The 23,918-nt window shown below is 38.7% G+C and overlaps 1 protein-coding gene across 1 annotated transcript; it reads left to right on the top strand.

Annotated features, from left to right (window-relative positions):
• Positions 1-940: 940 nt before the first annotated feature.
• On the top strand, positions 941-2,133 carry P174DRAFT_436150 (NAD(P)-binding protein; the record flags this gene model as incomplete). Its single annotated transcript, XM_024825984.1, has 4 exons — positions 941-1,042; positions 1,095-1,379; positions 1,444-1,776; positions 1,870-2,133. 4 exons carry the CDS (start codon positions 941-943, stop codon positions 2,131-2,133), a joined length of 984 nt encoding a protein of 327 aa, XP_024677070.1.
• Between the last annotated feature and the right edge of the window lie 21,785 nt (positions 2,134-23,918).

Here is a 23,918-nt window from a genome sequence, read left to right as displayed (position 1 = left end):
TGGGTAATGTAAGGGGTGGTAATGGGCTGTAATTGTTCTTCGCATTCCCGAATGTGAGGAATGAAAGAATGAATGTAAGGCTATATATACCATCACCTTTGTATGTTATACCACTACTTGTACGGAATTAATGGGCTGTAAACTGGGAGTGTCTTGAAGGTGATATAACGCATTATGGAATCCCGTGAAAGCAGGTAGATAATAGCGTTCAGCAAAAAGACATAGCTCGTTGGTCAGATACTGGTTACAGATACTTTCCATAGTACAGGCTGAAAGAACATGCAAGCCATATTGACGATGACACGAAAGTCCTGTAATCGTCATGATTTCTTTGCTCAACCGAATACATGGAACTAAAACTGCCATACGTATTGCTCTGATCTGTGGGCCGTTTCATACTGTAATATTATCTTTCTGTCTTCGACTCGATACTTCTGCCACTTTGTCGGCAAGGAGCGATATACCATGCTTATGGACCATTGGATATATCCCATCTGAGGGTCGTGTTCGGCAAGGACAGGGTTACGGCGCACCATTCATTCCTGCGACAAACAGATCTTCCTGGGCAAGCATGCGTCTCATGGACTGAATCCCCTATGATCAGAGAGGTGGAGGCAAAGTGGACGAAGCTTCTCATGTCCAGCAACCCAGCAACCTCGCGTAATTTGTAAAGGCGATAACCGTCAAACTGTTCATTGTAGGGTCTACCCTACACCGCTATTTGTCTGTTTATCCGACATATGTACAGGCAACAGAAAAGCAGCAATACAGCAAAAGTATACTTGGAATAAATCACATTGTCTCAACAGGCTCTAGTGTTGGAGAATGTATTAGAAATAGGCATTGTTCATTTACGATAAACAACAGTACCGGACCTCTGTTCACTACTCCCACTCAAGAAATTCTTCAGGAGCCCTTCAGTCAAACCCAAGCCGTCACTATGGCGATCACTGACACCATAAATGTGGCTATTGTTGGAGCCAGTGGTGTCACCGGGGGATCAATTGTTAACGGATTGCTTGCCCTAACCGGTCTGACAGTCGTATATGGCCTCTCTATTTCGCGAGCATGAATCCCTATACTAACTCACTCAGAAAATCACCGCTTTGACCCGGCCGGAGTCACTCAATAAACCAGCGAATATACAGCTAAAGGAAAGAGGGGTTCAGGTTGTAGCAGCAAATCTCAGAGGTCCTCTGGAAAAGCTCGTCGACTTACTTTCCAGTATTGATGTGGTCATCTCTGCCATTTATTGGGGCAGCCTAGACGACGAAATCCCACTCGCCAACGCAGCAAAGGCCGCAGGAGTGAAGCGGTTTGTTCAGTCAGCTTACAATATCCCAGCGGCTGCGAGGGGAGTCACCCACTTGCGGGATAAGGTGTATATACCCGCCGCTCTGATCAATAGTTACGCAGAATGGTTTGCTAATGCTTACCAAACAGAAAGAAGTGATCCTGAGTCACATCCAACAGCTCCGCCTTCCATACACATACATCGATGTCGGTTGGTGGTACCATGTGGTACTTCCCAGAGTTGCATCCGGACGCACCGAGCACGCCCTGCCATTTGGCATGCCAGATCTGCCGATAGCCCTCGATGGAAACATACCTAGTGGTTTGACGCATATCAGAGATATTGGGCGGTATATCGCAAGGATCATTCTTGACCCGCGCACAGTGAACAAGAAAGTATTTGTTTACAATGAGCTTTACACCCAGAACCAGCTGTGCGATCTAGTGGAGCGTTTGACTGGAGAAATGCCTCAGCGCAGATATGTTAGTGGTCTTTACTTTCGCCCTACGACCAATCTCCTACTAGGGTTTATTGAAGTACTGTAAATGCTAACGGCATACCTTCTCATCCTATAGATATCCGAGAAATGTGTCCAGAGCTGGCTCCAGGAAGCTCTGGATGAGCTGGAACGGAACCCATCGTCGGATATTGCACTCGGCGTGGTCAGTCTACGGGAGGTCTTTCTGGCCTCGAACGTGCACGGAACCAATACCCCGGAGTATGCCAAGTATCTTGGTTACCTAGATGGGAAGGAATTATATCCAGACTTTACCTTTCTTACTTACGAAGACTATGTTGAGGAGGTTTTGGACGGTATGCACAGTCAGACGGTGGCTTGAGAACTAATCAAATGAGCCATGGCAGACTACCTGAATTGTTTACTACCAAGTCACTTGCTGCGAGGCCCTACAATGAAGAAGCATTAGGTATTAGTTTAGTTCTTACTATTGAATGTGACAGTCATGGGCATGCTAATCGAAATTAATTATACTAATAGAAATCACTCTATATATAGAAGCCTTGAGTCTCTTTAGATTATAAGATGCCTATAATATTAGGCTGATTATACCGCATAAGAACCGCGTGACGTAGGAACGATTGGTCACCGCTAGAGTGGTGGTGGTGGTGATGTCATTTACCCTGACCCCTCGCTTGAAAGCGATATGCAGGCTACTACAACTATATCTCTGCCCTCGTGTCTCTATTGTACATCGTCCCATTTCTTAAGGGCGAACTTTAAGCCTCGCCTAGGGGCCTGTGTTGGCCATTTACCTTTGGTTCTGTCCTTGCGGATCCCTCGGTCCGCGGCTATGAAACCTTTGAGATGCCTCTGCAAAATCTAATATAGCCTTCACATGGCTGGTTTCCCTATTTCCTCCTAGCATCACTGAGATATCACTGAATGCTTCTTCAGTCTCTCTGCGGAGGGTTTGCCATGCTATCCTTAGTTTTAGGTAGTTAAGTATAATATAGGCAACGGTTTCCTTAGCTCCGCATTCGCATTTATCATCGTCTCAGAATCCGTGCAGCTTTCCATGGGTGCCAGCCAGCAGTGGTCACCCCGCAATTGGGTAAGGAGGTAGGCGTGATTTCGTGGCAGCAAGTCATATAGTCATCTCATGCGGTGGGCTGGCAACTCAGCATTAATTGCTGGAGGTGCCCTCCTTTTTGGATGTTCTCCATTCCTGTTCCCATTCTCAATGAATGTTCTTTCGGATGGCCGTCCTTTCTTAGGAGACTAGATGGCAGAAAGGATGCATCTTATCTGGGCCAACTGCTTCTTTGGCTAGTTTGTCTGCAGCATCATTGCCAGGATTATCACTGTGTCCCAGGATCCACTAGAGGCGGAGGGGAATGCCTCGCGCCTTCAGTTCTATGGCTGCCTACAAGATGGCATAGATAATCCACTGTCCTGACTTATTCCATGGCTTCCTGATTGCCTATCGTGCTGATGTGTTGCCGCAGAGAATTATTATCATTTCATGTACTGGCGTTGTCACGGTAGTGGGCCTCAGCCTGACTGTTTTAAGGACAAGGCTAATAGTGTAGAATATGCTGATGAGCTCTGCTGCATGGACTAACTAATTTACTATCAGGCCTATGGAGACTTGTCAGGAGTCTGCCATAGCCTGGTCCCTATTTAATATTACTGCTGCTGCCCTAAGAAGGCCTTTTCGCCCTGATGTATCTGAGTGGATAACTCTGCCTAGAGATAATAATAGGGTTGTGGTATTTTCTTTCGCTTTGTCATGGTCTGGTTTAATGTTAATTTCAATAAATGGAGGGGCATTCCACAGAGTGGTTGGCGTTAGGTTGATTGTCTCTAACCTAGTTAGTTACTCTACTTTCATTATTTTCATTGACTCAGCGAGGGGGAACTAATACTTGACCCCTATGTTATCACATCACCTTCAAGCCCTTGACAGGACATCATGTATTAGGTGGCTGCGAGGAAGTGTATACAGCTTAACTATGATATTCTATGCTCTCTGTTTAAGTCTTAGGTGCGTTAGTAATATGTATGTTTCCACTTCCATCATTGCCATTGCGGTGGTTTGAAATGCAGATAGGATTTGAATTAAGGCTGATCATTGCACCATGTCAAGCCATTTGAGATGCCTCTTATCCTTAAGAGGGTTATGCCAGACTGTTAATGTGTAGTCCAGAATGGGTGTCACGCAAGCCTGATAGACCTGTCTTGTCTGACCAGGGCGAAGGTGCTGAAGTCCTCCCAGGGTGATATTAGCCTTGGTTGCCTGTTTGACTGCCTACTGTACATGCTCCTTCCATCTGAGTTTGCAGCCCCAAACTACTCTGAGCAGCTTAGCTATTGCAGAGGGTTTGACAGTTGCACTTTGCATTGCTAGCTGCCCTCTTGTTTGCTCGTCTTTCTTTCTGGTGAAGTGGATGAGCTTAGTCTTTTCCGCAGCAGAATATGATCCTGTCTGCTGGGCCCACTGCTCTATGCGAGGGATATCCTCATCCTGGAGCTTTTTGAGGTTCTCTTCTACAGATTTCCCTGCGCGCCACTGGAAGTAGTCATTGATAAACGCGGATACACCTCTGTGGAAATCCACTGGCTGATCCACTAGTTTGGAGTTGAAGAAGATGAACAAAATTAGTGATAGGGTAAGCCTTGAGCTAGGTTTACATTTTCCAGAGCGCATACTGGGGACTCAAAGTCATTGAATAAAATGCTTGCTGAATGGTTTTGCATGAAACTGGCAACCTAGGTTTGCACTTTGGTTGGGATCCCTTTTACTTTGAGCTGTTGGTCAAGGGTGTCCCTGTTAACCCCATTGAAGGCCCCTTTGAGATTGAACGCAACCAGTGTGATCACTTTCGATGATAGCCACGCTCGGTCGATGGCGTTCCTCAGAATGAGGAGCGCCTGTTTAGTGTTATGACCTGGGCGAACGCCAAACTGAGTAATTGGTAACAGGTGATGTGCTTCTGCGTAATATGATAGTCTTTTAGCCAGGATAGCTTCAAGGACTTTGCCCAGTGTGTTTAACAGAGAAATCGGACGGTACGCGCTAGGGATGGTATAGTCAGGTTTCCTGGGCTTCCGCAACACAATTATTTTCGCTCGCTTCTACTGTTCTGGGTAGTAGCCTAGATTAACCAATGCTGTGAAAACCTGAAGAATCACTCCATCCAGCCATTGCCATAGTTGCTTCTATACTAGCATTGGCAGTCCATCTTCTCCAGGTGCTTTTATGGGTTTGGCGGCCTGGAGGGCCCGGTGGACCTCTTCTTCTGTGATGGGCACCCATGGTATCTCTTCTCTCTGTTCCGTGTGTGCCTCATCCTCCGGCTGTGCTATATTAGGAAAGAAAGTCTCTATGAGTAGCTTCGCTTTCTCTGCGTAGTCCTTGATTTCTTCTGTCCCTCGTCGTAACGGTGGTATGCTGGTATATGACTCTTGCGCGCGTGTATATGAAATTGCTTTCCAGAGGTGACCTTCCCCAGCGCTGTCGAGAAACTCCTTCTAATGGGTGGCTTTTGCTTTTTCAATGGTTCTCGTCCACACCCGGCGTTTCTGGCGCATGTCTTCGAATAAGCTTACTGATACCTTGTCATGCCGTCCTTTCTCTGTACAGCTTTTCTGCCATTTCCTCCGCACCCTATTGACCTCGCATTGCTGTAACTTCAGTTCTGGGATAAACCACTGTTTGGAGTACGGTGATGGTTTGGCAGTTGGCGTATACAAGTCTACTGCGGAGCAGGTGTGTGAGATGAGTTGCGCCACTGATCATCGAGTTCGGCCCTCGTCTGAATGGGTGGAAGTTGTGACATCTGAGCTTGGGCAGATTCTCCGATCCGTCTCCGGTCTGCACGGTCGTACGCTTTTCGAGGTTTGCGATCGGTATTGCGGGCCGGCTGGAGGGACCACTCGGAATAGGTTGCCCGATGATCCGATCCATAGTGGTCGTGGTACAGGTGGCACTTCACGAGCTTTCCCGGTGTGTCTGTTACAGTGAGATCGATGGTCGAGTGGCTCCCGGGATGGCTCATAGACCAGAATGCGGGGGTGCCTCGGGGCAGACACAACTGGAGTCCATGTTCCTGGAAAAAGTTGACTAGTTCTTCGGCTAGTTCGATTGCCCCATGGTGGACGCGATCCTTGCACCACATTGGGTGGTGGCGGTTGAAGTCCCCTGCCATGATAATCGTGGTTAACTTGGCTGTGGTTTCTGTCGCTTGTCGGATGCAGGTCTCAATCTCCCTCAGCATAGGCTGGATTGAGGTCTCTTCGTAGTTTTGGCTGTAGTCCATGTACGGGACATACACGGAGAATATCTCGCTGGTTGTTGAAGCATGAAAAGTCACAAAGACAATATTGACAACTCCATACGCAAGAGAAAGTAAAACGGCCAGTTGAGTCCAAGGTCCTATAAGATAGTGACGACCTAAAAGATATGGGTAGGTAACATGCTTCGCAACCAACTTGGAGAGAGTTTCTACTAGTAGTCTAAATAATAGAGTAATTCATACCAGAACTAGAAGCAAGAAAATACTACCTGCAGCAATGGCGTATAATATTGTAGGCTCCATCTTACTTAGATAATAATAAAGAAGATGCAGCAAGCTAAAAGATCTCCTAGGGACTTAGTTGCCTTTAAGTAGTAGGAAACTAGTGCCTATCGTTAGTATTATCTAGTGATTTAATATTACATATGTTATAAAGTCTAAGAGAACAAATCCATACTAGCTATTAGTTTTATTTCAAGGACTATAGGTCAGAAGGACTGTGGCTCTAGAGACACTCTTTTTAATCCTCTATTCCTAAAATCATTATAGCAGTACTTCTGGTCTCATGCTTTCTCTTACTAGAAAGAAAATAGACTATTATATAGTAGCAAGACCCTTACCAGTCTGACAGGCCACAGGCAAAAGGTTAGTAAAGATACAGGCTCCAGAAGTATTTATTTAAAAGTGCCTGTAAATATGGGGTCAAGTAAGATGCTAATGTCTGTGTTATCATGCAGACATAGGAAGATGGCTAAGCATTTGCCTTTAGTATTAACTTATTTAAGGGTTTTCAGCTTATATTACAGGAATAGAGTTGCATAACCGAACCGCTAAAATCGAATCCGACCCTCACTGAACTCGCAGCGGTTTGGGTTCGGTCCCTAGCCTAGGGAATCGCACCGGTTTCGGTTCCCCCTAGGTGAAACCGATCCGAGTTCGGTTAAAACTGTTGGTTATGGTTTTTGAGGATTTATTGGATTTGATTAACCAACCCGCACCATTTTAGATAAAAATCACTAATTTCTAGGATTTCTCTAATAATTTTGATATCACTAGATAGCCCTAGATCTAGGCTATCTAAATATATAAATATCGATTTAGAATACCTAGTGGTTGCTGAGATATAATGGAATAATCATTTCTGTCATAGGTTGGTATGAAAGTGGTGGTGGTTTATATATATATGCGACTGATGGTTGACAACCATTATGGTTTAGAAATGATTTTTTAACCACCACCCATTCAACCCTATTAATATTAAATTGATATTTTAGATATAGATTATTATGATGATAAATACTATATATTTCATATAAAAATATTAATTTTCTATGGGTATAGTGATATTATGGTAGATAGTATGGTAGTTAATAATTATTTGAAATTTCAAAACAGTTAACTTTCACTAAATGATAGTGGTTAAACTCAAACCAACTTGAACCAAATCTAACTATGGTTAGTTAGTACAGGTCTAGCTAGGCCTATCTAGGCCTAGTGGCCGGTTTTTGTGGTTAAACTCGAACCAAATCGGAACAGATCAGGTTTGGTTCTGATTTCTAAAATTTGGACTCGAAATCGCAGCAGTTTGGTTCCAACCCCAGTTGGACTCGCCCGAACTCGGACCGAATGCAACTCTATACAGGAATTATTATGAATTAGCATAGTTTAGGTAGAGCAGGAGGCTTATAATGATAGGATAGGCACTATCCACCTCTAGTTAAGAAGACACTAACAGATTTTATGGGGGAAGTGTCACACCCTGGGATCTGTCTCTGCTGTTTTCTGCTAGTCAACTACTTTGGGAATGGGGTGATATATGTTACGACACCAACACAGCCGCGTTAGCGCAAGGCGGATGTGACGGGCAGAATTGAAGGGGATCATCAATCACTAATTAATCTGGGAGGGATCACGGAGTGATCCAGAGAAACACTTAATCCAGACAAACTCTTGCAGAAAAACCACACAGTAGGATATAACTAGATAATTATTCTATAACTATAAACATGTGATAAAGTGGTATATAAAAGGTATGCTAAGACCTTAGAATAAGAGTATATAATCTACCATCTTTATACTTAGAATATACCATTCAGCATACCATTAAGAGGAACTATAGATATATAAGGACACTTATTACTATATATCTAGCACTCTTAGTTTAGTTCCTCATGTTTAATATAAGTTATTTACTTAAGTATAAGTTCACTAGTCTAAGTTATTAGTTACTCTTTTACTATTAAGTATATATACTTAATAGGCCTTGCTTCTATCTCTACTATTATTATTATTCTTATATTACCTTTGGTTATCCTTAATCCTGATTAGATTATTATATCATTGCATCATTAGGCTACCTAGTTAGTAGGCCTTAGGTAAGTATTGGATATAGTCCAGGGACTATATCACCTCATTCCCAAAGTAGTTGACTAGCAGAGAATAGCAGAGACAGATCCCAGGGTGTGATAAATTAAATACTGTATAGTATAAATTACTTTAGGAAGTTTAATTAACTCTTAACATTAAATATCATAGTAAACAATACACCATGAACTCCTGCTAGCTTGAATATTAGTTAGGCAGGAACTCTATAGTAGTAAAAAGCTGCACAGCCCCAGATCACAGCAGAAGGTCTGATGGGCACGATTGAACAGCTCTAAGAATATATTTAGTGACTAGAATGACAGAATGAGGCTCTGAATAGGTGATTAGCAGTTAAATCTATTAAGATCAGACCCCCAGAACCATTCAATAGAAATTAATCTAAGTTATGGGTGTTTCTTATATAACTAGATATGTATATTTAGATGAATAAGGAGAAACTTACTAATAAAGTAAATAAGGTCTTATTCATAACTACATACCTAACTAGACTAGTGTTTAACTGGTTTAAATCTTTTATTAGAGACTATTAAGAATATGCTATGGATTTACAGGATAATAAGACTAAAGAAATATTTACTAGTTATAAGGCTTTTAAGAAATAATTAGAAGGAACCTTGAGCAATATTAATAAAGAATAAAATACTAAATAAAACAAACCAAATCTGTAGGAGAATATATATTAAGATAACAGATTATATCCCACCTAAGTTAGGACAAAGACATGAACATTACATATTTTAAAGAAAGATTAAAGCCAGAAATCTAGGAAAAGTTAATCTAGATAGAGTAACTAGACATACTCAGTAAAATAATTAAATAAGTAGTTAAAATTAATAATAAGTTACAAGACTTTAATATGCGCAGAAGAGATTAAAGTAACTAGAATAGCTTTAGTAATAGGCACACTATAAACTATTAAGTAAATAATAGGAGACCAGTGCAGCTATAAAACCAAGGGTACTTAGACCCCTATAGACTATGACTAATAGAATTAGATATAATATATATAGCACCCTTAAGTAAAGAGAGAGAATAGTAATAAAAAGAGAAACTATATTTTTAGTGCAGGAATCTAGGATATATATCTAAAGACTATAAATAATAACCTAAGAAGGGTAAGCAGTATAAGAAGAAATAGTTATAAGCTATAAAGGAGCTCAGTACTATAATTAGCAGAGATAGTTATAATACTACTAGCATTATTAAACTAAAGAAGGTTAATAAATAACTTAAGAAGCTATACAAGGAATATAATCTTAAGTAATAAAGAAATTAAAAAGGAGCTTAAGAAGGAAGACTCTACTAATTATAAAAGTATAAATAATAATTAGCCTGCTAAGGACTTAAATATGCTTACAGCTACTAATTAGGAATTACTAATTAGTAATAAGTATAACTCTAATAAATAGGAAGACATTACACCTGAAAAAATTATTTACTAATTAACAGTACTCTTATAAAAGATTAATCAGGTTATCAGCCCTGATTTAGAAAATACTAACTAGGATAAGCTAGATTAAGAGGATTTTCCTATAATAGATTATGCTATAATTAACTAACCTATTAATCTACTTAATAAAGAGTATAGAACTTAGTAGGTGGGCCTTAATCCTAATAAGGAGCAGCCCCATAAGATTCCTAAGATACCTAGAGATAATTCCCTATAAAATGATGATGAAGTAGATTAATATACTACATAGCTATAGTAGCTAGATAGGAAATAGTTAGTGGAACTAGAAGTACACTAACTAGATATATAAATCCTTAAGAAAGTTAAATAAGGAGTAAAAGAATATATATATTAAAACTTAGAGTATTAGACCCAAGTTAAATCTTAGGAATAATATATAATATACTATAGGAACCACACAGTCTATTATTAAAAATATAGATAGTAGATAAATAAGTATTACTATAAACTTAGAAGGGTATTAGAGAAAAGACTACTAGGACTATTCTATAGGAAGTATGACTATAACTAGTATCTATATAAATATTTCTAAGGATATCTATAAAATGAATAGGTGCTATGGATTACCTGTTATAGTAATAATTATAGCATTTACTATAATAATAAGTATATAGCAAGATATTAGCCATTAGTACTAGTAATTATAAAGAAGAATAATACTTATCCATACTGGAAGCTTAAATACTCTTGTAAAGGATATAGATAATATCTAGAATATAATATAATATATTAGATAGCATACTTTAAGGACTAATACATGATATACTACTAAGGTAAACTAATAGGAGGATATTTTCCTGTGCCACCTCTAATAATAAGGGCACTAAAGTAGGAAATGAAATATCTTGCAGTAATAGTATAATATAGGAAGCACTTAAAAATAGTTATAAATATTCTTAATTAATTAGCTAAAGTAATAATTAACTTAGGAGCAATAGGTAACTTTATGAATCTAGTATTCATGGGAAAGCTAGGGATTCTTAGAAAAATAAAGGCAGTACATAAACTAATTATAGGTCTGAATAGAGAGAATTTAGGAACTCTTATAATCATAACTAAGTTAGGACCAGTTCTAATAGTTATATTAGGACACCTTAAATAGATTAATTTTAATATTATACTCATAGGATAGTATAATATGGTGTTAGGGATTCCATGGCTCAAGGATCATAATGTCACGTGCTGAACCACCGGCGTACCCCCAGCGCTCGCTTGGATAATAGTTTGTCCGAACTCCGCACACACAGAATAGAAATAGGGGGAACCAAACAGCTTGGGGGAACCAAGCAGTTCATTCTGGTCATTGCAATACACACATTTTTGTTAGTAAACCTATATACTCCCATAACCTAGTAATCATAGCAGTGACTTGCAGCCTAGTTAATAATACCTCACTGGCTAGGAACCTCCCTAAGTAGCCAACCCTACAGCTCCTTACAGTTTAAACCACTTCCACTGTGGATTACTCATCATAATTAATAGATGACATGCCAATTAATGAAATAAAACCATGGAACCTGAGGGATCAACAGCTCCATGCCTATTAATTAAACCAGGGATGGCTATAGGCAATTCCACTTCCTTAATGAACAGGAGCCCCCTCAGTGAAGTTCCACCCATAAGGCTAAGCAGCAGTAAATCAGGTACCATACCCCTAAACGCGTCTAATCTAATTCTGGATAGTAGCACTGCTGCAAGCAACTGAAATAATGGGTCTACACTGCAACCTACACCTAATAATCCTCTGATGATGCTCCTCAATCAGGCTTTATTAGCTTAACTTATTCAAAGCCTGTAGACAACATTAATCTAGTAAGAGGAGGAACCTAAGGGGCTTAAGCTTACTGACCCAGCTATCTAGGATAGTAAGGGAGCATATGCTAGTTCTAAGCTAAAAGCCTTTATGCAAGACCTCACGGACTACTTTATAGCAAAATACTAGGTATTTAGTAATAACATAAAGAAGATCTTATATGCAACCTCATAGCTAGACCCTAAAGTTAAGAGTGCCTGAAGGGATAGACATCCTAAGGGGCATAAAGCTAGCTATAAGGAATTTAAGGTATTCCTATAGGACTATATTAAGCCACATAGGGATTAACAGCAAACCACTATACACCAGCTCTACCAGCTGGAGCACCAGGGTTCTGTCTATGCCTTCTTCACAGATATCCAAGAATTACAGAACATTATCAACCCACACCCAGACATGGAATGGTTCTAGGTTCAAACTACAGCAGAAAAGATGAAGCCAGACCTGAAGGCAGAAGTCTAGTATATGCCTGGCTATAACTAGTTATTAAAGCATCTTAAGCAGCTTATAGCTCAGCGCGAGAAGATCTATTAATTAGAAAGATAAGGGGTCATCCAACCTACAACATAACTAAAAGATAACCATCACTATTTCTAATAAGGCCAAGTCAACACTCCAGTAAAGAGAAAGTAATATAGTAGTAGTTTAACAGGTTCAGGGCAGAGTCCTAATCATAGGGATAAACCACTGAACAAGCAAAACAATAGGTATCTAAGGAAAAGAATAGATACCTATTAGAAGTAACATGAGGGTTCAGAATAACTTCATAGGGAAGGATAATACTTCCTTTACAGGGAGAAGGGCCATTATATCAGGGATTACCTGAAAAGAGATGACTAAGGGGGAAATTTAACCCCTAAGGAAACCCCTGCCTTATAATAGGAACTAGAGCCCCAGGAGATTAGTATCATGTAATATAATGCTAAACTACTGGTGCTACTAATATCAGCTAATATCACACTCAAAATTAACAGGGAAGTAGTATCTATAAAGGCACTTATAGATTCTAGGGCTAGACTTAATTACATCTTATATTAGTTTATAATACAGAATGGCTATTAATTTAAGAATGATTTAATGCTCCCTCCCAGGGAGCTTGCTGATAGAATGCTAGTTAAGATATACAGTAAACCATTACTAGAAGTAACTGCTATAGATAAGAAAGGGATGGATAAGACATTCCAGATCCCCTTCTAAATCACTAACCTCATGTAATATAATGTTATTCTAGGATGCAGCTGGCTCTGGCATGCCTACCCTGATATTAACTATAGGGTGAGTAGCTGGCGCTACTGCAGTGCTCTACTAGAGATTTAAGTACTAGAACCTAAGAAGCTTATTAAGTAGTTAAGAGGTAAAGATATCTACCTCTTCATACTTAAAGAAGCTATACCTGAGGCAGCAGATCTAGGAATACTACTATAGTACTAATAGTTTATAAAGGTATTCTCTAAAAAGGAAGCCAGCACCCTACCATTAGACCACATAATGCATGAGATATAGCTAGTTAATAGCAAAATGCTGCCGTATGGACCTCTATATCTAATGTTATAAATAGAATTAGAGGCCCTACATAAGTATCTTAACAAGATACTGAAGAAGGGGTGGATTTAGGAGTTATTAGGACCTGCAGCAGCACTAATTCCCTTTATAAAGAAAGGAGATGGGAGCCTGCATCTTTGCATTAATTATTAGGGGCTAAACATGATTATAATTAAGAACTAATATCCACTACCCTAAATTAATAAGTTAATAGACTAGATTTCAGGTGTAAAGATCTTCACTAAGTTAGACCTATATAATGCTTACCATTGCATTTATATCTAGCAAGGCAATGAGTAGAAGATGGTGTTTTGCATATATTATAGCTAGTTTAAATACCTGGTCATGCCATTCAGATTAACTAACATGCCAGCGACCTTCTAAGCCTACATTAATAAGATAATAATGGGTATCCTTAATAAGTTCTGTGTTATCTACCTAGATAACATCCTTATCTATTTAAATACTAAGGAAGAGCATGTACGCCATGCGGCCATGTCCAGAAGGTACTCTGGTATTTAGCTAGCGTAAACCTGCATACTAAGTTATCTAAGTATAAATTCTATAGGACTAAGGTTAAGTTCCTTAGCTTCCTAGTAGGCAGGGATGGTGTTTATTTAGACCTAGCATGCCTAAGCACTATTAGTAAATAGCCAGTGCCATGCTTATACCATGATGTCCAGATGTTCCTAGGTTTCATAGGATTCTTTTAATAGTTCATATATGCATATTCTAGAATCATAACACCATTGATAGACCTCCTAAAGGGAATAGAAAATGGCTATAAAATAGGGCTATTCATCTAGACAGAAGAGGCACAGAAGGCCTTTAGAGAACTAAAGAATGTATTCATAGACATGCCCATCCTTGCATACTTTGACCCTAAGAAACTGATCCTTCTGATCACTAATATATTAGGATATGTGATTGCAGGCATAATCCTGTAACCTAATAGTAATTCAACAGGGACATGCTTAGGATGAGGATGGCACCTAATAGCATTTCACTTATAAAAGCTATATAAAGCTAAATATAGATATAAGGTCCATGACTAAGAACTACTTATAATTATAGAGTGCTTTAAGCACTAGAGACACTACCTAGAGGGTAGCTATCACCTAATAAGGGTCTAGATAGACCATGCAAACCTAACATACTTCTTTATAATAAAGATACTAAATATAAGATAAGCTTACTAGGCTGAGCTGCTTGCAGTATATGATTTTATGATTAAATATAAGCCAGGGTGGATGAATGCTATAGATGTGCTGTCAAGGTATTAGGACTATAAGCCTACTAAAGATAAAGAGACTAGAGCTGGCCTGTTACTAATACTTTAGAGGAAGCTAAAGCCAGGCTCTTAGATAAACTAGCAGAGTGCTAATAGCCCCCAGGTTAGCACTCTCCCAGTGGGGTTAGGAGGTCTGGAACTCCTGGTCCTGAGATTAATGGTAATGGAGGCCACTAGCTCTAAGGTCACCTAGGACTTGCTAATGGATAGCCTAAAGGATGTTATCTAGAAACTACAGTATAGGGACACCCACGCGCAACTAGTTTCTAAGCAGCTGAAGGGAGAGGCAGATAATACTCAGATAAAGAATTAGTAAATTAACAGCAAGGAACTCCTGTAATTTAGAGATGCTATTTATATGCCTGCTAGTACTACAGTAAAGTAAGAGCTTTTGTAATTACACCATGATAATCTATATATTAGACATCTTGGGGTTAAGAAGACTATGGCCTTGCTCTAGTATAAATTCTACTGGGATAGAATGAGAAAGGATATTAAGAAGTATATCTATATATATGCAGTATATTAAAAGACTAAGATACCCTGGCATCTTACCACAGGAAAGCTTGCTGCGCTACCCATACTGAAAGAACCATGGAGTGATCTGTTAATAGACTTTATTACTTTACTACTGCTGTTAGTATGACAGTGTGAGGTCTTTAACATGATTCTGGTAATTATAGATAGATATATAAAGATGGCTAAATACATTCTAATCCAGAAAATAATCACTATAGATGAACTTACTGATATATTCTTAGATAAAGTTGTCCTGTAACACAGTGCACTGAGGAGCCTGGTAACTGATAGGGATATACTATTCATAAGCTAATTCTGGACTAACTTCTGCAGAGCTTTAAGAATTAAGAAGTGAATAAGTACTGTGTTCTATCTATAGATAGATGGCCAAATAGAACACTAGAATCAGATATTAGAGGTTAGAGTTGCATTTGGTGCGGGTTCGGGCGGGTTCAAGCATAGTTGAACCCGAACAGCTGCGGTTTCGGGTTCAAATTTTAGAACCCGCAACCAAACCGGTTCGGGTTGTGATTTTCACAGCAAAACCCGCCGCTAGGCCTAGATAGGCAGTCACTAGCCTACCTAGGTGGGCGGTATGCCTAGGCAATATCAAAAATTTCAATGGTTTTTAGATTTCAATTTCCCCTACCTTAGGCCTATGCCCAGCGCCTATTAAACATGCTTATAGAAAATTAATATTTTTATATGAAATATATGGTAATTATAGTCATTTTAATCTATATTTAAAATATTGATTCAATATCTATAGGGCTGAATAGGTGGTGGTTAAAAAATCATTTTTAAACATGGTGGTCATCAAAGGTTGGTTGCATATGTGGAGCCTTCCTCTATGACCTTAGCCTGCTAGCAGCACTGCGCTAAATAGGTTGATAAAAATAAGTTATCCTATTGTTACAGCAAAGGAAGATGCCTACACTGTGGGGCATTAGACTATATAATTAAGGGCTGCTAGTACCTAGGGGCTATTCCCCTGTAGAGTAAGGAGCTAAAGCTATTATGTACTTCTTAAGCTATTAGATCCCTACTCAAAGATGATAAAGTAAGCAAGGTGGAAAACTAGTTGCTCCTATAAAAAGACTCTTACAGGGGCTAGTTAAATAGTTAATGCAGCTAAAGAGCTGGTGTTACCTATACCCTAAGAAAGAAGATATACTTGCTGGTTATAGACAGTTCTAATAAGCTGTTAGATTTAATGCTCCTAAATTCATTGTGTTAGGGATTATTAATAAGGAATACAATTATAGAATCCTCCCTAATACTAGATGCACATCTTATGTGGTTATGGCTGAATACTTTGCTTAGAGGCTATAACTAGAGCAGATTAAGATTAAACTAATTCACCTAGAGAACTATACTAGTACCACAGGAAGTGTTATTTTAATAATTACCTGATTCTCCCTAGATATTAGAAGTAACTACTAACACATGGTCTATACCTACATGATACCTAAGCTAGGCGAAGGCACTGATTTAATCTTAGGAATTCTATGGATGAGGGATTAGAGAGTAGTAGTAGAGGCTGAGGGACCCTGGCTAAGGCTTATAGATAGGTTTATAGTAGAGAGCATAAAGAATAAGCTGAAACTAGTAATAAGGTAGATTAGTGCCCAGGGATTTGCTATTCATAATTAGTAGTGGAGAAAGGACAGGACTATATAGATCTTTACTACTAATATTAAGGATATTAAGAAGGCCTTATAGGTTAAGAAGTATACTAACCTAGCTAGACTGGTTAAACCCAACCCGGAAACCCCAACCCAACCCGGCCTAAACCCGCCTTGGGCTGGGTCCGGGTTTAGAATTTCTAACCCGCAGGCCGGTTGGGTTCTGAGAATGAGAACCCATTTGGGTTTTAGGTTGAAAAACGGGCTGGGTTGGGTTGGGTTGGGTTCTTATTATAGGCTCTCTAGAACCCGTGTTATTGTAATACAGTTTTAATTATATAGGTATGTATGGTAAGTGCTCTGCAAGTTAGCATAGATGAAATCTAACTAAGGTTAGATTCAGTATTATAAGAGTATTAATAAGTAAATTAATATTGTATTAATAAGGAAAAAATATTGTATTAATAATTTAATATCCTAATTTAATGTCTTCCATTAAGCATTGCCTGATATTTGCCATGTTCATGCTGGTGATGAATTGGTCGCCGCGGAACCTGGGGCTGACATGATGTTGTTTGAAGTAGAGTTGGTGATGGAGGAAGATTATCTTCTTATACATCATCTAGTAGATATGCCTGACCTTCCTCAATATCATTAATATCTTCCTCTTCACTAATATAGTCAGGCACATCTACTAGATTAGCATCATCTTCTTTATCTCTAATAGTACCTCCATCTTCATCATCCTCCTGAATGCCTGTAAATTCTTGTTAAAGTTTGAAATTTTCAGCACACATCTGGATTATTATTGCTTGGATTGTGCCTGGGAGAAGACGACTTCAACAGTAGTGACAGATATCTTGAGATGTATTAAAAAGATGCTTAACCCCTACATTACTAATAGGCATAGCTAAGAAGTCTCATGCCATTCTTGCAAGAATAGGAAAATGATTCTCATACTGTTTCCAATACTTAAGCACATTCGTACCAGAGGGCATGAGACCTATGATTAGTTAGTAAATCTAACTTAAGTTAGAATTATATAATGTACCTTCTTGTAAATAATCCTCAATCTCACTCAAGGCATTATTAGTTTGGGTTAGAACATGTGTTTTACCCTTCCGTGTAATAGCAATGACTCAATCTAGTTTAGAAAGATAGTTAGAGGTATGATTTATCTTTACTTTCTCTGGAAAGACTGCAGCATAGTAAGCATAAATATCCTTAAGGGCACTGGCATACCTATTATGCTAGTTAACATCATCATCACTCCATGTATCTTCCTGAAAGACTTTTAGTTTAAACTAAGGAGCTAGAATAGTTGCAATAGCATAGACATATCCTTGTGCATAGTATGTCTTGCTATAATACTGATGCAGCTTATTAATAGCCTTAGATAAGGCATGCCGTAGTTCCCTCTTCTAAGTTATGCGCTTTGATTCTAGTCGTCGTTGAGCATCCTCTAAATGCTGAAATAAGGAGTTATAGATATTAAAGGCCTTATGGACTATAGGTCCATTAAACTCTAATAAGGTAAGAGTAAAAGCAAAGAAAGGGTGAGTTAGCTGAAGTAGGTATTTAATCCACCACTACTCTGCATGAGAAGGAAGAAGATATGTAATGTCTTCCTTCTCCTACTTTTCTAAAAACTTAGCTAGAGCAGAGTGAAGCTTAATAGCTTACTATAACATCAGATATATTGAGTTCCATCAAGTTTTGTAGTCCTGTTGAAGTCTAAGTGATCTAGGATTAGAAGGTAGGTAGTGAAAGGTTTTACATTGGGTAGGGCTTGCATTAATAAACCAAGCAAATTTTCGAATCTAGTAAGAGATACTATTAGCAAAGAATCTAACTTAAGTTAGATTTATATACCTTCTTAAGTGTACCTGCAAATCCCTCTAAATGGATATATTAGTCACTTACATCCTAGACTATCTTAATCTCATTATTTGTAGCTTCAACCTTAAGGAAAGTAAAGAGTTCCTTTACAGTAAGTTGCAGGACATGGGCAAGACAGGGAATATAAACCTGTGAGTTAATAATATCAGCAATAGCTAAATCCTGGAGTATCTCCATAATCTAAGGAGATTAAAGATCCTTTTAAAGCTTATAAGTAATAGCATCCATCATTATTAAATTATTTGCAGCATTATCTGTTGTAACTGCTATAACATGATGCTGAAGCTGGACTAATTCAAGTACTAATACTACCTTCTGTGCAAGGTTATCACCTGTATGATGAATATTCATTGGCTTAAACCCTAGAAGTACCTCATGATACTTCCAATCTAAGCTAAGAAAGTACCCAGTAATTGCAAGGAAGGAGTTTTATGATGAACTAGTCCATATATTAACTGTAAGAGAGATCTTGGACTAGGGAGGGATTAAGGACAGGGTCTTAGCTTGAGTTTTAGATAACTGCTCAAGTAAACGGCTCTTAATTAAATGCCAATTTAGTAAATCAAGAGTACGTGCCCCAGCAGCTATTATGAGTAATCTGCGAAATTAAGGGTGTTCAACTGTTTAAAATGGGAGGCGAGCTGCAAGAATAAACTGAAGGATTTGATCCTTAAAGTTCTCAGGCGTATAAGACATTGCAGGCTAGTTAGTTAGTAATAGGAATCTAACTTAAGTTAGATATTATACTTACTTAGTTTTTCAGGAGACTGCTGAGCTTCTGTTAGGAAGAAGGTGTTTTCTTAATTACTGGGCAGTAGGCTTTAATATACCACATCATTGTCATAACACTATTGCTATAATAAGGGTGGAGGAGAAGACAACCATAATGTTTACATCAGACCTTAGGTTTCCTATTAGGAAAGGATGCACCTTCATTAAAGTCTGTCCATGCTAGAGATGTCTGAGCTCTCCCCTAGCTTACCTTTTGCCTCTGAGATTGCATACCCTTAGCCCCTGTTGTTTCCTGCCACCATAGCTGGAATGCAGGTTTATAGTCCTTGCTAAATAATATAATCTTGTTCTTTCCATTTTGATTGCGGATTTGGAGGTTAGGGTGAGGGGCTGTCTATATAATACTTGTTCATAGAGTCTGTATAATACTTGTTCATAGGGTATCATCTGACTGTAATAAAGAAAAGGCAGATGTAGATGGACCTGGAGTGCATTAAGGTATATAACTACCAATGGTAGATGATAGGCTGGTAGTGGATGGAGGAGAATTAACTAACATTAAATCTGTAGAGAATGAAGACTAAGACATCTTATTAAAATAGATTTAAGATACCTCTACTCACTGCTCCTAAGTTAAACAGTTACCAAGCTTAAATAACCTTTTTCATTATAAAAGTAAACATAATACTCTTTAGGTCTGCTTTATTATCATAGAAAGAAAGTAATTTAGTCACTATGGAAATTATAATCTAACTTAAGTTAGATTATATTACATTCTAAATTCCAGCTCTCCATTATTGCGCTAACTAGTAATATTTTTTCTAGGCAAACCTTATTACACCACTAAGTCAAACTCCTTGCGCTAGTAGATATGAGGAATCTAACCAGAGTTAGATTCCATTTATATTCTAAATTCCAGCTCTCCATAAATGCGCCAGCTAATAACAGAATTCCAGGCTCTCATGGTTGCGCTAACTAGTAACATCTTTCTAGGTAAACCTTATTGCACCACCAAGTCAACCTCCTTGCGCCAGCAGGTATAAGGAATCTAACCAGAGTTAGATTTTTATCTCTTCTTACCACTACCACCACCACCACCATTGTCATTCCTTGGTCTCTTACGCGTAGCATCTATATCATGATCACTATCCTTACTATCCTCACTCTCCTGACTCTCCTTATCTGTATCTTCTCTAGATATAGTTGCAGCTACAGGAGTCACTGCAGGAGATGGTGTAGGAGTTACTCTTAGAGTTAGTACAGTAGATATCTAGGCTGCAGCACCCTGGGAAGCACTAGTGATCTTTAGTAACTATTTCTAAAAGTTCTGTAAAAGCTTCCGATTCCCCTTGTTGGGCATAAGGGTATTAGCGCTTTTTAGAAGAGCCTTAATGAATCCAGGGCGGCGCTCAATCTCCCTATTCTAGTGGTTTTCGATATTTATTTAGAAGACTGATAAATCCTCATTTTGATTATCAAGGTTTGGGGTCCAGCTATAAGCATCCATTATCAGGGCATATTCATGTAAATAGTCCATGCACATTCTCCATTCATTCTGTAGATAGTTAGAATCTAATCTAACTTAAGTTAGAAATTACATACCTTATTAAGAATCAATGATTCACCACTTTTGGAATGAGTGGCTTGTGAAGGGAACCCTTTATTAAGTATATCTAATATAATTCTCTTCAGGTTGTAGTATATAAAAATGGCTCTAAGCACATTTGCCTCTGCGCTAAAACTCTGCTTCAATGACTTATTATTTAAAACGCGTACCTAGTGGATCATTGGGTTTTGGTTCTAATTAACTTAGGCAGATAGATGTCCCCACGCAGTCCAGTTCACCAGGTTATTTTCCTAAAGCTATTAGTTAGCAGGTAGGTAAGTCTAGCTAAAGTTGTATTATATACCAGCCTTATGAGGTCATTATAAATAGCCATCTTCCCAGCTAGAGCTGGGCCAGCATACTTAACAGCAATCTTAACCATTTTTGCCCAGTGTTTGTACTTAAACTGAGCTGAGTATAAGATCTAATCTAGTGATGCCTCTGTATTCATTTTCTCATTTAGCAGGGTATTCAGCTATAATTAGTTAGTTTAAATCTAACTTAAGTTAGATTCCTTACTTACAGCTTTTGCTAGCTCACTATCTTTCCACAGCAGCTCATCTCAGACTTGGTCCCAAATTTCATGAACCAAGGAGTTAGCAATCTTAAATGTATCTATGCTGCTATTAAAGCCACGGACCCCTCCTAGAGTAAGAGTAGATTTCTCTAAGATTACTTCTTAGACCTCCTTAGTCTAGTTAAAGCATTACAGGGCCTTCTTAGCTGCCTTAGGATACTTCCACTTAGGGTTAAACCAGTATGTTATGTGCTTAAGAACTTTTGTGGTTAGCTCTAAAATATTACTAGCAATCATGCTCCATAACTGCCATGATGGGCACTTCAGATCTAGGTGGTTCCACAGATTCTTAAAGAGCTGGCAGAATTCCACATCTAAGAGCTCTTTAAAAAAGTTAGGTCTCCAGGTCTTATATATCACACCACTCTTCTGGAAGAGAGTTATTAAAGGAAGACTTAAGGTTCCATTAGTATATGCATCAGGAAGACTAAGCAGGTTCTGATTAAGTGTGCTATTAGTGTAGTCATCACTGGTAGGGAAAAATAATGGATAAAGAATGCTATGCTCCCTTGGTGTAGGGAGCAGTATTAGTATAGCCCAGTCTACCCCTAAAACTTTTGATGACAGGTCTCTAAAGATTATTGCCTTAAAGTCAAAAAACTTATCTAAATGCTCAAACCAAATCTAACTCAAGTTAGATTTCTATGTTAAGTATAGTATTAGATCACATACCTGATCAAGCTTGGATGAGGTAATTTTGTTAGCAGTAGTAAAGTGGAAATAGAGAGCCCCATATAGAGTAGAGCAGTACTGCTTAAAATGTTTCTTAAACTCAGCATGCTTCAGGATGGGCAGAATGTGATTAACCTATAAGAGATCAATCCCCAGTATTTGCACGAGCCATTCTTTGAGATGAGTAGATGAGAGAAGACTTTTTTGGTCTGCAAGGGACTTGCCCTTGAATACCTTAAGCATTCTAACTAGGAACACTCTATCAGAATCAGGATTGTTGACCTCCTGCTGGTTGCTCTGTAGGACTATCCATATTTCCATATCAAATGCATCACTGCAGTAGACATCAACCACCCAAAGGTAATCCTATATATATATATTAGTAGTTAAAAATCTAACCTAGGTTAGATTTTACTTACTTGATCCGTGGGCATTATTATAGCAGGAGGTGGGGTGCCATCATTAGTAGTAGGTGCTAGTGGTTTAGCAGCTGCAGCTACTTAGTCTAATAACAGAGATTTAAGTGCAGCCTTTCGATGCTGGCCAGCGTCAAGGATCATGTGAGGAATTTTATCCAGCTAATTAAAAATAATAACATCTCTAGCAGGAGAGGGGTTAACTGTGGAATTCTAGATGATCTCCTAGAGTGTCTGTATACTCTACTTCTTCACTTGCTTTCCTTTATATGATGGGATAGGACTTGAATTTGCAGTTAAGTACTAAGCAACCAGATGCTTAAGGAGTTAATCAAAGTCTGTCTAGCTTATATGCGCCTTCATATGGGTCTCTATATTAAGCCGGCGAACTCCCGAGGCCATACTCTAGCGGAGATTTTTGAGGTGGGCAGCATTAAGTTCTTAGTTCTTCCCGTTGGGCCATGCAGGGTTTAGGAGGCGGACATCAATGATTAGCATCCCCAGCAAGGCATCTCTGATCTTATGGGATAATTGATTATTAACCACTGACGTGACAGTATCAAGGTTTTTCCTCTTAGACTTGCCAGATTTGGGCATTGTGGAATCTAACTCAAGTTAGATTGTAGATAGATATAGTTAAAGAAATGAGGGAACACTGTACACTGTCTAGGAGATTAAATCTAACCTGAGTTAGATTTAATTAAATTGATTAAGGCTAATCATAGTGTTCTGTGCACATGGAAAAAGGGAAGACGGTGAGGCTCTATACATAATGGGAGGTGTCTGTACACGAAGTGGGTGGTTTATGCAGCAAACAGGGGGTCTATACATAAATAAAAATAAATAAGAAGGAGAGTTTGATTGAGTATAAAGAATTATAAGATATTATTATATATACATGCTTGCCTATTGTTCTATAACTACAGCTTATTCAAGGCTTGAAGTGAATAGAAGTGAATAATTTATGGGTAGTAGTGTGTTCTTTATTTAACTTAGAGTCTTCAAGTTCGAGAAATATATACTTAATATTCACTATAAAGAACCAGCGATTCTAATGTATTCATCATAGATAAGGTTCCCCTCTGGAAACCTGCATGAAAATCTAACTTAGGTTAGACTTCTATACCTTATATATATTATACTACTTCATTGATGCTTTATAATAGAGGTTTAGCTCGATTAATATAATACTCATTTGTATGTTTATGTTTATTGAATATTGGTATGGTTTTACACGTTGAATATTACTTGGTGGGTTCGCGGGCCCAACCCAGCCCATACTAACTGGATTTAGTAGGCGGAGAATAACATCCTTGGCAGA

Source organism: Aspergillus novofumigatus, assembly GCF_002847465.1.
Source record: "Aspergillus novofumigatus IBT 16806 chromosome Unknown P174scaffold_14, whole genome shotgun sequence".
Taxonomy (NCBI): Eukaryota; Fungi; Ascomycota; class Eurotiomycetes; order Eurotiales; family Aspergillaceae; genus Aspergillus; species Aspergillus novofumigatus.
This window is presented reverse-complemented; position numbering and strand designations above follow the sequence as displayed.